Source organism: Lonchura striata, chromosome 20, assembly GCF_046129695.1.
Source record: "Lonchura striata isolate bLonStr1 chromosome 20, bLonStr1.mat, whole genome shotgun sequence".
NCBI lineage: Eukaryota > Metazoa > Chordata > Aves > Passeriformes > Estrildidae > Lonchura > Lonchura striata.
This window is the reverse complement of record NC_134622.1, coordinates 8,118,293-8,132,763: the sequence shown is the minus strand read 5'-3', so window position 1 is coordinate 8,132,763 and position 14,471 is coordinate 8,118,293. Positions and strand designations below refer to the sequence as shown.

The 14,471-nt window shown below is 41.2% G+C and overlaps 1 protein-coding gene across 6 annotated transcripts in view; it reads right to left on the bottom strand.

Moving 5' to 3' along the window:
* Positions 1–14,471, bottom strand: part of SPECC1 (sperm antigen with calponin homology and coiled-coil domains 1) — an 86,954-nt gene that overhangs the window by 60,348 nt on the left and 12,135 nt on the right. For 2 of the 6 annotated variants that reach the window (XM_077787532.1, XM_077787533.1), the window contains exons 2-5: positions 14,359–14,457; positions 10,471–10,616; positions 6,333–6,509; positions 4,285–4,420 (exon numbers count right to left, since the gene is read on the bottom strand). In XM_077787532.1, the coding sequence (XP_077643658.1) occupies positions 4,285–4,420; positions 6,333–6,479 (283 nt within the window). In that variant the 5' untranslated portion in view covers positions 6,480–6,509; positions 10,471–10,616; positions 14,359–14,457. The remainder of the gene's footprint in view (positions 1–4,284; positions 4,421–6,332; positions 6,510–10,470; positions 10,617–14,358; positions 14,458–14,471) is intronic. The other 4 variants (XM_021524942.2, XM_021524943.3, XM_021524945.2 and 1 more) reach the window with 2 other exon arrangements.

Below are 14,471 nucleotides of genomic sequence, written 5' to 3'. Positions count from 1 at the left end.
AAAAACAATGATGGACAAATGGAGTAATGGTATGTGCTCTACCAGCACTAGGAAGGCATTGAAGATACACAGGTATCATATTTAGTCACTGGGACATTAACTCTGATTATTGGGCAGGAATGTGAATGACAAATCACAGAAAAACTCATCAAAACAGAGCCCCTCCTCACTGGAGCTGAAGACTGTTCAACCCAAACTGTGCCACAATAGATTATAAGCCTCAGGCCCTTCTATAGTTTTTCCTGATGATGCCAAATCTCTTGGTATTTTTGTTTCCCTGTTTAATTTGCTGGGTTTATTAAAGCAGCCTGTGTTGCAGAGCAGCTTCATTTCCAATGCTGGCAATGTTCCATTCTGGGATTAGAAGCTTTTGTCCAGGTAACCTGCAGAGTTCAGAGCCTCAACACGAGATGCTGAGGAGATAATTGAAACTGTTAATATCTTTGAGCTTCCCTTCTCTATGCTCCTGGATTGGCACCATCTCCAGCCTTGAATGTGGATCAACTCAGCAGGAACACACAGAAAGCAACATGTTTTTGTTATTTTGGCTGAAAACTCAGGCCAAGTATTGATTTTCCATTTTATGCATAAAAATAAATGGTAATTTCTGATGGAGCGGGGGGTGACACAGCAGGCCACCCCTCACAGTCCTGCTGGCATCTTGCCTTCTCCCAGCCTCCAAAAATGGAGCACCTGTCTCCTGCTTTGGGCTTTAGAGGGAGCTTGGGCTTGTCAGGGAAATAACCAGAATTTCTATAAATGCTATAGGTGATAATATAAGGTAGGTGATAATAACATTGTTCTTGACATTTTTCTATTGTTTCTGAGGCAAATGATGTCTAGAGAGATTTAGCCTTTATTTAGCTATAAAAAATAAGCTGATGAAGCAGCCTGCGAAAAAATACAGTTACCTCTTAATTACATGTCAGGGATAACTGATACCTCATATTGGAGCTGGCAGCACTTGATATAAAAATCAATATATTTGTGAGAAATGGGAATGGCTGAAATAGTCTCAATGCTTTTGGATGATGTGTGACTTGACTGTGCCATGCCCATATCCTGCCTCATTCATTTCTGATGTCCAGACTCTTTTTGGTTCCTGTCCAACCTGACAGATAATAGCAGCTGTCACTGAAATCACATCAAAGCAGCACAGGAACATGATTAAACCAGACAGCCTCCAGGGATGTTCTCAGAAAGTGCTTGAACTGAGAGTTTGTATGGACTGAACGACAGAACTCAGAGCAAGGATTTGGAATGACTTCCAGGCTCCATTGAGAAAGTAATTTCATCTGCCTGAACCTCAGATTTTCCATTTGCATACCAGTCCTGCCATGCAATGCTCTTTCTGAGAGGTATAGGATCACATAAGAAGCTTTGAAATTTTCTGTGAAATTGCATTTTTTAAGGTTATTTGGCTTGCAGACCTCAAAGGAGCAGAATCTGAAGTCATTTATTTCCTACAATCCTGAACCTTAGGGGAAGGGAGTCCTAATTTCTCATGAATACACAAACTTCTCTATATATTTTACAATCACTTCTTTGCTATATGGCTTCACAAACGTGATGGCTTTATAAGTACATGCATTAAAATCAATGTATTCCAAAATTAGTGAACTCTTCCTCATGTTTTACAATTTCCCAGCTCTTTTTCATCTACTAAGACATTAAAAACAATGCCAGAGTTCTGTAGGCTTGGTTTTAACAAACCCAAACAGCCACTTCAGGACAGCACATGGGAAGACATCACGCTGTGGATAATGGAGCTGAATATGAGACATTTATTTCTCCCTGTGCGTCATTTCCCACTGCCTGGGATTTCAAACCTGCCAAGGAGTTACAAAACCAAACATCACAGCACAGAATTTCCAGCCAGCATCAGTCTCCAGCTCCATTTGCTCAACTCCATTTGCCAAGGATGGATACATAGGCTTGGCCTCATCCCTCTTTAAGTTGTTTATGATTTACTGTGTTAGCGCCAAACAGAGCAGGCAGGGGTAGTGCCATCAATAAAAGGCTGGAATAAATAACTGAAACTCCACCAAGGGCAGCATAGACACAACCCTATTTAAACAACCAGTCTTTGAGGTCAACTATTTATTATCTGCAGTATTTGGAACCTGTCTTACTGCTCAAGGTCAACACACAAATGGTGGACAGTCACACCCAAAGAAGAAAGAAACCTAAGCTTTTGTATTTTCATACCTTTTTCATTGAAATTCTTTCACACGGACTATTATACCAAATGTGTGCCACCAGAGTGGCTGGAACTAATAGAATAAAACTTCAGTCAAATACCCAAACCACTCACTTGAGTAACAGACAAAAAAAAGCCCAAACAAGGTGGAGTCATAATGCCTGCAGTCAAGACATGAAAGGAAAACACTGAACAGATGAAGGCCATCAAAGAAACAAAAGAAAGTGATTTGGGAATAAATTTCTAGATTTACACATTTGGCTAGTACACAAACATCTGGATCTCTCAGCTACTGGAACGTTGTCATTTGGATTAGCTCCACAGTCAGCATTGCATCTTGATCACAATCAGACTATTTGGGATGCCATTGCAATAAAATACAGCAGCTGAAAACATTCTCTCCTTTCCTACTTATGTTCCCTAGAACATGCTGTGCCCTCTGTCATGCTCACTGTTCGTTCTCTTAGCAACAATACACCATTTTAGTGGGACTATTGGTATTTTTTTCAGTGTGGCAAGCATTCAGCTCTGCTCAATAAGATCAAGCACCTTCCAGTGACCCTGTCAATGACACATTCCCAGAATACAGCTGGCTTTCCAAGCATCCTTTTGGATCATAGAACCATTGTAAAAACAGACATGTAAGATACTGTATACACACTTAAAACAGTCCCTGTAAGAGCTGAGACAGTTCTTTAGATTAAAAACTATTGTAGAGGGGTAGCACATACATTCTTAGTGTTGATCTATACACTTGTTCTCTTTTCACTTAGCATTAATATTCCCATTTATGCTTCTACAAATGCTGATGCAAAGCAATATATGAGGTTATATCCAATGATATAATTTAAAGTGGCAAAGCAATACCCAGATGTAACTTGACCTCCATAAACCATTTCAGCCTTTGTATTTAAAGTAGTCATCATCATAAATTTTCCTCCTCCAACCTCAGTCATTATAGCTGCATGCAGAAGAGGGCTCTCTATTCCAGTGCTTGTGTTTTGGTATCTGACATACGTATTCCATCCTGGACTCCCTGCAGTGCTGTTTCCCTGGCTGCATTCCCAGGATCCTGTGCTGCATCATCTGTACAGGTTTTCTTCTCCCTGCCTGGCTGCTCCCAAGCATCATGCCTCTTTATTGGCTTGTGAATCCCAAATTCCTTTGGATACAGCTAGCCACTATTAAATTTGAGGATTTACATGCTGATTAACAGCAGAATTGGATCTGTCTTTGTGTTACTATGAAACATTTGTGCTGTTACAAGACACATCATTTTCTTCCAAGAGTATATAAAGGTTTTTATATTTCATTTCTTTAAAAACAGAAATCACTCTCTGGTTAGTAACACTGTTCTGTCACACAGTCAAAACCTGCAAAGGCTGTGACAAATAGGGAGGTCATGGTCAAATTTAATAAGAGCTCACATTCCCTTGGAAATGCCACCAGGGAGCAGACAAAAGCAAGAATTTGCTGAGTTCCTGGGGGAAAGCAGAGCGCTTGCACCGAAGCCCTTGGTATGCAGATGGTGTCGCTGCCTTTCCAAACAAGCTTAGGTTTGAAACCTATGGGAACAAGCTGATGGGCTGAGGCTGCTGGGGAGAGCGTGCCCCGGGCTAGCTCAGGAGCAGCACAAGCTCACAGGAGGATGCCCAGGGCTGGCTCTTTGTTCTCACACCTCTGCGTGCCCCAGGAGCAGCGGGGAAACAGCTCTGCTCACTCAGTAGAGAGAGAAGAGAGAATGCTATTGATAAAAAAACCTCAGGCAGAGAGCTCCCCGCTGCTGTCCGGCTCTGGAGAGGGGGGCTGGGTCCCCGGCTGGGCCCATCCCACCCTGGCCGGCCCGGAGCCGGTCGGGACGGGCGTGGGCCACCGGCGCCACCGCTTGGCTGCTGGGGCTGCCCAGGCTCCTAAAACCATCCAGCGCATCCTTTTCGCTTCGTGTCGCCGGCTCGTGGGGTGTAGGATGCAAGGCACAGCGTCCTGTGACTGCCACACGGCTGTGCCACAAGGGGACAGCGCTGCTGGGACCTTGGCCACCCAAGTGACACTCAGAGCACGGCTCACAGCACCTTTGTGCCTACCTGTGCTGGGCCTCAGCCGGCTCTCGGCGAGCTCCGAAATGGCTCCTGTTGTGATGGTCTTCTTCAGCCTGGAGACTCCCGCAGCTGCTGCTGGCCCAGGTTTGGTGAGCATGTCCTCACTGCTCGCCCGCTTCAGCTGTGACACAGAGGGTGGAACAGGTCAGAACCCTGAATATTCCCATCAGTTAGTTCAAAATGCAGAAAAAAATTAACATTTTCATAAAGTAACCCCACGGGAATTATTGCCTTGATGACTGGAGTACATAATTTTTGTATTTGCACTGCATTCTAGGTTTTTGTGAAGTGGGTTAAGAGATAAAACACTTTTCCAACAATGAAGAATAAAAATGGGAAAGACTGTTCAAAAAGGCAAATAATTGAATGGTAACAAGAAACCAAGGTCCACTGGCAACTTTTTGGGAAGGAATCTCTGATGATACAAGTCTACTCTAAGTGCCTACTCAAGAAATCCATGGAACACAAGCACAAGGTAAGATTCAAAGAGAAACACTGAAATTATCTTACTTCAGCAAGCAGAAATTGCAGCTCATCTCAGAACTTTGGTCAGCTGATTTCCCATTTGTGTGCCTCTAGTAACAGTTTCTAATTAATTTCAGGAAAAATACTTTAAGTATTTTAAGACCAAAGCTTTGGAAAGTCTCCCTAGAGCAGTAGTTTTCCTATACTTTTGAATCTGTGGGTACCTAAAGTGTTTTCTCAAATGAAAATCCACCTCCTTTGAAGTTGTCCAGTGCCACCGGGGGTCCCTGAAGCACAGACTGAACACCACTGCTGGGTTAAGAGAAAAGAGAGCACACAACAAGCACTGCCCCTATTTAATGGTTCCTGAATGTGAGACATTTAAGCAAAATGAAATCTTTCAACTCTAATTCCTTCTCCCTTTCATCTCCTCCTCTGACTCAGAGGCTGTGGTTTCCTGGACCCTGTGAGCCCATAAGTTTCAATAGCTGAACTGTTGACGGTGCTCCAGGATACCAAACAAGGAACATTTTGCCTTCTGGCAGAGGTTTTGTCAGCTCAGTCTTAGGAGGAGAATGGAGCAACCTGACTTTCTGACCTTCAGAGAGTTCTGCAGTCTCTCTGAAGTAATTTCTTCAATGTGTTCTTTCCTATACCAACAACTACATTGCCTTTTCTACTCCCTTTCTTCAAGGAAGCCAATTTGGTAATTTTGAATTTGCAGCTGGATGACAATTTGAAGGCATTAGCTGTCATTAGGAAGAAATCTCTCCGCAATTAACACTAAATTTAACAAATCAATCGTACTAGATTTCCTGATTAGTGTACTCAGTAGCATTCCTTCAGAGATGCTGCCTCAACCACACAGTACAACTTGCCTGGAGCACTGAAATACCCTATTGGTAAGTGCACAGCAAGGTCAATAAATTAATCCTTTCCTTGAAAATTTGTGACAATGAATGAAGTTTTAATCGAGATCTAAATACTGTACCCTGCTATCTACTGTTAATTAAACTTTATTACTGGAAAGTTACAACCTTGATCTGGATTTGGATGACAAGGTGATTTCTCTTTGCTGGCTGCAAGAGTGCAGATGCAGCAACATTTCAGGTGTATTATTCAATTTTCTTAAAAACATTACTTGGACAGAAGTTTCTGTTATTTTAAAAATGTATCTGTATTAAAAAATAAGATTCATAAAATGCATTTGTTATATTGCAATGTCTTCTGTTAAGATATTTTGCCTTGAAGGAAGAAGCACAGGTTTTAAGAATGCTGGAAATTCATTAATAAATCTCTTTGAATTTCTTTACATGTGTAACTATCAGCTGAACTAAGAATTTGCCATTTGTTTTCCCCCATCTTCAAAGTTTAGGCAATTCCCTCACCCAGAGAGTGTACAGATACAGTACATGCAAAATACTTTGAGAAATGTGTATTAATCTAATACACAACAAAACTTAAATCTCCCTACACTTAACACAGTGGGTGTAGTAGTTTGAGGACTAAAGCAAAGCTTTAACCTGGAACAAGACTGGAATACTTGAACAGTTTCCAAGGATTAGTACCTTGCTGAGCCGGGATTCAAAGGCAAGGGAAGTGGAGGATTTGGATGTCTTCATTCCTGTGGAGGTGGTGGAAAGAGGTTTTCCTCTGTCAACCCCATGGCTCCCTTGCTTTGCTATTGTACTCCAAGGCCTGGCACTACTCTTCATTTTCTTCCCAAGTAATTCAGTCTACAGACTCTAAAAAAAAAAAAAGTTTACATGTATTTATGCACTCATACAAAAATATATCTTATCTTTTTTGACCCAAAAGGCAAGAGAGATATCTGACATGAGTTTAAAGGGCTGAAAAGGCCATATTAAACTCTCTCACAAACATAAGCACTGAGCCTAGAGAAACTTTCAGAGCAGGCCACAGCCACTTTTACTTTTCATACCAACCACAGAAGGAACATTAACTTTTTTGGGAACTGCTTAAGTCCCAAAACCTCACTCAGGCACAGCAGAACACCTGTGAGTACTGAAGCACAATGAAAGAGTAACTGAGAATTTTGAAGCCCACAGCAATTTAAAACAACCCTGGGATAAAAGGAAAATAACTTTTTTTACCATTACATCCAGCATTTTCAACTGAAATAACATTCACTTTTAGAAAGTCACATGAGAAACAAGTTTCCTCAGATGGGTAGAAAATATATCTTTAACTTATCAGAGTCTTCTAGAGGAGTTGATGTTGCCACAGTGATAAAAAGATGTTCCACAATACCAAGACTCACAAAACATAGTAAAAAAAAAAAATCAACTTCCTTGCAAACAAAGATCCACATCCACTATTCCTCAGAGATAAGCTTGTGCAAGAGAGAAATCCTGCCAGGAATCAGCAAACAGACATGATTTCCTTTTTTTGGATGTAGCTGAAGACATTTCAGCTGCCAGCAGAACAACTAGCCTGTTTCCTCAGTAGGCTGACAGCTGCCAGTTAAACAGCTCCCTCCACTCCTGGAGATCTAAACCTATACATTTTCACCAGCCATTGCCCAATCCACACCATGAGCAGAATAAAAGAATTATTTGGATATTTTTTCCAAGTCTCACCATCCTGCTGGGCTGGGAATGAGGGAGGGGAGGTGGCCTGATATCTCCTGTCCTCCCCCACTTCATATGAGCAACATTTTTCTTCATTTTCCAAAATAGACACAGGATGTAGCTGTGGCTCAGCCTTGTGTAGGCAGAGGGTAACTTGTCTGTTGAACAGGTAAACAGAATATCTACAGGCACAGGTTTTTAAGAATGCTGGACTCTCATTAATAAATCTCTTTGAATTTTTTTACATGTGTAACTACAAGCTAAACTAAGAATTTGCCATTTGTTTTTCTTCATCTTCAAAGTTTAGGCAATTCACTCACCCCCAGAGTGCCCAGTGCCTGGCAATGTGCTCAGAGGGAGAGTGAGCTTGGACAGCAACACTTTGACAGAGACACTGAAACAATTTATTCCTGTCTGAGTCAGGAGGGGCTCCGGTCACATTTTACATCTCATCATTTGCTTTATACCTGATTTCACATTCATAAATCTGAGCATGCACTGAACTCCCAGGACACAGCTCTGTCTGGGGCCAAGGAGGATTTTTGACAGTGGCAGCACCTTGCAGGTGCCACCACGGTCTGTTCAGGGAGTGCTGCTGCACGGAGGTGAAGGCAATGTCAAGTGCTCAGCTGCTGTTCCCCAGAGAACAAAGCCAGCAAGTGACATTCCCTCTATTTGTCCTTGGTGCCTCTTGCAGGGGGGGGCTGTCTGCTCTCTCCACAGCGGTTCCCTATCAGCTCCTAAATAAAGGAATTAAAAAGTTAGTAGTTGTTGCTAAGTATAGGCATTACTCTATTAAAATTCTTACCACATCCAGTGAGGAGCCATCCACTGCTCTCATTAAGAGCCTTTGGTGATGATTATGCTCATCACTGTTTTAAAGCCCTGACAGATATGTAAACTATATTACAATAGATATTATTTAGCACTTCCACAGCTCATGATCCACCTTAGCAAGCTTTGGTGCTTTACAATATTTAAAAACCTATCTTTTAACAGGCTCTTAATCCTTTTAATGGGCTTTTAATGTTCACTGTATTTATATGGGCGAACAGGCAACTACACATGCAAACTCTCTTGCTGATTAGATCTCCAAATTATGCAGATTTTTGTTTTTTGCAGATCCAGTGGTTGCACATACACTGCTTTATTAGACCCTATGGTTTTCTTCATAACAGTACCTCATATTTTCCTGCCTTAAGCTGTACAGATGCTTTCTTGATATCCAAAGGAATTTAATTTTGAGTCATCCATGACATTTTCAAGTTGCAGTGGAGTGATATGCTCATTAGACCATGATGTTAGGAGTAAAAGGAAGAGGTACTTAAAGAAAAAAAAAAAAAAACCAAACCACAACTCAAGAAACCCAGCCAGTAGCCTAAAGCAAACTGGCTTCTTCATGTAAAGAGAGCTGAATTATTTGCCATGTGGATTCAATAACATTTTAGTGCACCAAGAAGATGAAGCTAAAATTGAGAAGAAAAACCTGGATTTTTTTAGTGTTTATTATTAGTTTTCCATGTATTTAGAGGAGAACTGGCATTTATTAAAGATGGAGAAGACTTCTCAGGTGTTTGGCTAACCTGAATTTGCCTTGTAGATAAAGATTTCCACCTCTGAAGTGGGATTCCAAGATTTTCCACAAGCCTTATATGTACTTCAAAGCACCAAGCCAGGTTGCACACATCCTAAGCTGCTTTCATTCCTAAGTAGGTGACACATATTTGAGTTATTAGAAGTACTGCTTCAGTAGTGCAAAATTAAAGTACATAAAAAAAGTGGAAAAAAAAAAAAAAAAGTCCTGCTGTTCTTTGATGAGAGCAGAAAATCCATTCTCAGAGTCACCATCAGCTTTCCCCCTCCTCCAAATGCAATTTATTGCATTACAATGAAACAAAACAAAAAAGCTCCATGGAAGGTGAGAGCAGTGGGGACAATGGAAAACTCTGGAGTTCAGCATCATGAAATTGCTCATGGAAGGAGCTCATGGTAGCAGTGAACCAAAATATGAACTCAGCTATCCCAAATGTCTGCAGCCAGGCAGCAATCAGGACACCCAACACTGGCAAGGAGGTTTCTCTTATCCTGGTGTAGAAACAGCACATTTATTAAAAACATCAAATCCAGCTCTTATCTACTTGTGTCTTAGAAGTAACTCTGCTGTATTTTCACTAAATATCAGCCTTTCCTTCCACAAGGACCCCAGGGAGATTGATTTGATCTCTAGGCTACCCCCGAGGGAGACTTGAAAGAGAAGCAGCTTTCCACAAGAGACACAACCAAGTTGTTTCTGCAAACACAGGGACAAAAATCAATTGTTTTACACCCATTCTGTGTCAATAAATTTCAGATGAGAGCTGCTTCTCATGGGAAAATGATTTGCTTCAAGCAATGCCTGGAGCTGTGTGGTTTTATTTTTCATTTTTGCACATTTCACAGGGAATTTTCCTTAGGAAGCAAACAGCATTACTGCCATCCTGAGACTCAAAGTCCTCCTTTGGCATCAGCCAGGGCAGGGCACTCAGCTGGGCAGACTAAATCCCTGTAGCATGCCCTGCTTGGAGCTGGACTCTGAAAATAAGGAAGCAACCCCATGCTGAAATAAATGAGGACTCAGCAAGATGTAACTTGAGCAAAATTGGTTCTATTCCCAGGCACTTCCAGACTGCAGGGATTTGGGGTGGTTTTTTTAAATCTTTTGCACCCAAAAGTGGTGTCTGCATACACTCCTCCTCTGAAACAGGTACTGCAAATGATAATCAGGTTTACCAAAAATGTAAAGCTGGTCCTGACAGAGCAGCTTCACTCAGTAATCCTCAGAATTCCCTGCAGGCATCAGCCTTTAAAATTCAGGCCATGCTATACAGTTCATCCTTCCTTACTGGTATTTTTAAAGGATATTTGGAATATGTTGATGAGGACTATTTTGGCAGCTGGCAGAAGTTCTGCAGTCCATTTTACTTGAAATGTTACTGTTTTATTAAAGGCTGAGAACCCAGACATTTCTTTATTAGTCTGTCCACATGCATTTATTAATAAAAGTCTTTAGAACAAACCTAGAATGATTCCCATTTTATGGCTAGAAAAACTGGATTAAGAATTTATCCTAACTCACAGGCAGTCAGCATCAGCAGAAACAACACCAGGGCTCCAGGATCTTTAGACTTCACTGTGGATCAAAAGAGGATTTCACCAGTTCTGTGGATAAACTTCTGGTACATACATTCTGCTGACTATTAAAGGCTATTTCATTCTGAAGAACTAAAAAGAACAGATAGGTTGATTTGAGTGATTATGAGCAATATTATTTAATAGTCAAGAAACCTAAAAGTTGCATTATTAAATAAATAAAACTTATTAGTATAGCTGCAGAAATAACATTACACAGGAAAATCCTTCTTGGGGGATGGAAATCATCTGTACCCCACATATATAATTGTTATACAATTTAGGTTTTGGTGCCCGTGTCTGTGTGTCAGGACTCAGCAGGACACTCAAATTAAAGCAGAGCCATGCACAAGATGCTTTGGGAAAAGGAATGAGATAAAGAATTATGAAAACTCATTACTGAATCTGGAGAGAAATGTGCCAGATGGCAGCTTCACCAGGACCTGGGAATGCCCAGCAGTCCTGAAGGATGAGGCTAAAATCCCAACTCTGCAGCTAAGGCTCTCAAAGGACACAAGTGTGACTTTTGTGGGTCAAATCTCACAGTCCCCAGTGCCATTTTCCTGTAATTCAGTTACTTTTCATTACATCCAAAGGTCAGACTGTTCCAGAAGCTTTGTTACACACATTCATGAATTCAAAGCACGATTTTCTTTCCTTTTTTTAAAATCTGCATCAGGCTTCTACTATTTTCCTTCTAATCAACTTCTGCTATTTTCAGACAAACTATCAAATGGAACATAGAAATATCTAACAAGTTCAGTAAACTGTAAAGTATTTTCTAGTGGCACGTAGGAAGCTGTATGGCAGGATAGACAGCTGGGCTAAAATAGATTTTTTTTTTCTGCCTTTCACATCAATTAACTTTAAACAACAGTTTTTAGGCTTGACAGATGCCTCCATATGACTCATCTTGATTTCTTAACTGATATTAGGAATCAAACCAGAGAAGCTGATAGTCCAAATACAGTAATTGGCAATGTGGAGATAGATGGCATGAAGAAAACTCTATTTAGAAATAAGATCAGGCTAAAAAATAAAAACAATGTGCTATTTTTTGGTCACCTTTAGCAGCTTTCCTCAGGCATCTGCTCCTTTTATCTCAGTAGAATTTCTGTATCTATCCATTCTCTCTTTGCTTTAATTCCTATTATCTTGCTCTTGGTGTATTTGAGGCTCTCGGTGCAACCTTTCTCCATCACTCCTCCCAGCAGACACTTGCTGGATTCTTGCTGGTACAAAGCTTAGCTTTAATTAGAATTGGATGAAAAAGGCCACCAGCAAAAAACACCCCAAGCCAAACTACCTGTTTCCACCTAAACACAACCCAGACAAAAAACCACCTGTCTCCCAAAACCTCCTCTCTAAGGCTCCTCTTGCTTTTGCTGTCCAAAAAGAATCAATTATAAACCTGAGCCCCAACACTTCACAGTTTCCTCTGGTCTACCTCAGCAGACTGACTCTCTTTCCAATTTCATTTGCAGCTGAATTTTCGTGGTTTGCTGGTAGAGGATCAGGAGACAAGACATCACTTGGGAATTTTCATGTCCAGACAGCAGGGCAGATTCTGCTGATTTCATCCAGAAGGATTGTTTTACTGCTATTATTATTATTTTCAACTTTTAATAGTGAAGAAAATTATACTGTAATAAAACAGCTAGGTAGCTGTAGAATCCAAGTGATCTTGCAAGTAGTTTAAATGCTGTTAAATTTTAGACACAGAACTACACAGGAATGAGGACACAGACATTCCCAAGGTCACATATCTAGTCACTCTTTTTGGCTGTAGCTTGCTTTGCATTTTTGTTTTAATGATTCTTCCGTAGAACTCTTCAACATCAAAAGAGCACTTTCAATGTGGCATCAGATGAGAATTTTCTTACCAGGGGACACAGCTCTACCTTTCCTCTATAAGCAACTATTGCAGAGCCAGTTCCTTCTCCCTGTGGTGTCAGCTGCAAATAGATAATGGAAACTCCCTTGAACCTCCCAAAGACAAAGTTTATCTGTGGTTACAGTGGTCAATGACCAGCTCACATTTTTGTGTTAAGGTTTTCTTGCTTATTTCCTTAGCATGTTTTCAATAATTCCCTACAACTGGTATTTATTAAGAAGCACACAAATGTACTGAAGGGTTCCAAGGATGTCCAAAGTACATCAGAGATGGCCCAGGCAAGGACAGGTCCAGGCAGCCACATGTGGCACCTTTCCAGCCATCAACTCAGCCTCCAAAACCATCCCCAAAAGGCTGCCAGAGGCCAGGCCAGCAACTGCAGAACTCTGTGTCTCAACATCATTCAAAATAAAATCCTCTTCCCACAGCAACCATTAGAGTCATTGATGACTTTTTCAGACATGGACAGCACTACAAAACCTTCTGCCCACCCTCCTCCACAGAAGCTCTCCCTGGAGTTTTGGATTTGTCAGTCTTTCACTCATTGTTAGATCACATGAGAAAAATGCAGAAATCACAATAAAATCCTCATGTGTGCACATGGATAAGGAATTGGTTCAGCTGCATTTCCCTTGTCCTTGTTCCATGCTGCTGGCCATTTATGAGACAGGAAAATACAGATATCTCTGCTGTCATCCAGCACAGTGACTGATGCTGGAAAACCAAGCCAAAGCTGTACTGGGAGATGCCTGGGAACATGCTTGTCCTGTATTTGAATTACACTGTTTGCACATGGATTCTCCATCTCCTCCTCCCTCACACTGATTATCTAACCAGCCACTATTACACATCTCAGAAGAGAAATGCTGCTACCTCCTGATGACCCCTGATCTTATAAATGAGAGGATAAAGAAACAAAAATCCCAACCCAGCTGTAATTTTCTACATGATGTGGCAATTCTGAATCACAAACATCAGGTTACTGAAGGATGCACAAGAATATTCAGGAAGGCTAAAAATGATGCATTGACTCCAAACTCCCTTTTTGAAGTTACAACCACATTATAATCGTGAATAATTAGGTCACTCTGGGCTTCCCCAATATGACTCTGTCCCGAATAGATGGGTTTCATTCATGTTCAGTCCATTCAGGTTGAGAACAAAAATGTTTTAGAGCCATTTCAAGGCAGCTATTGCTCATGAATCCATGTTCTTTGAACTACTGTCCCAGTGAACACAGCACAAAGTGACACATTCAGCCACTTCATGTTTTGCCAACCCACAAGAAGGAAGAGAAGAAGGCTTCATTGCAGATAAAGCAAGAGCTATATAATTGCTGAAGAAATTAAGAATAATTACAAGTGGTTTGCCTGATAATTACCTGTCATTACATTTTTCTGTAGCATAGAGGGTAGACACAACTACAAGAAAGAAAAGGAATGATGATGTTTTTTTGGAATAGCAGAGATGCACAGCATGTGGCTACATGGTAATCCTGACTGGTACAGAGACTGGCAGCTTCCCTGTCCCCTCAGAGCATGGAAGGATGATACCAGAGGCAATGCATTCCATGGAATTCCACCTGATTCCATCCTCAGCTTCAGCACAGAATCATCATACCCCCTCAGCCAGGCAATCTTCCATGCCTTAGTTTTTCCATTTGTAAAAATGGGATAATAATTGCTTGCTATATAGGGTATTTACAAAGATGGACTCATTCGTTTGCCTTGGAAAGGAACCCCACAGGAAAAAAAAAGCAAAAATTAGGTAAATCAACATCTGTCACGCAGCATGCAAGCGAGCAGCCTCACAAATTGCCACATGCTGGGATGTTTCCCTGACTCCCGTTTTCCATCCATCACAGTGCAGAGAAATAATTGAGATCTGGAAGCTATCCCTTAAGGAGATATTTATCTCCCATTAAAGAGCAAAATAACTCACTTGAAGTTCATAAACTGGCAACTTCTGAGTGTTTATGAGCGGCAGCATGAACTTCTGACAGAAAGGGCTCTTTGCAAAGATGAGGAGGTAACTCCAAAGCTGCAGGAGAAACC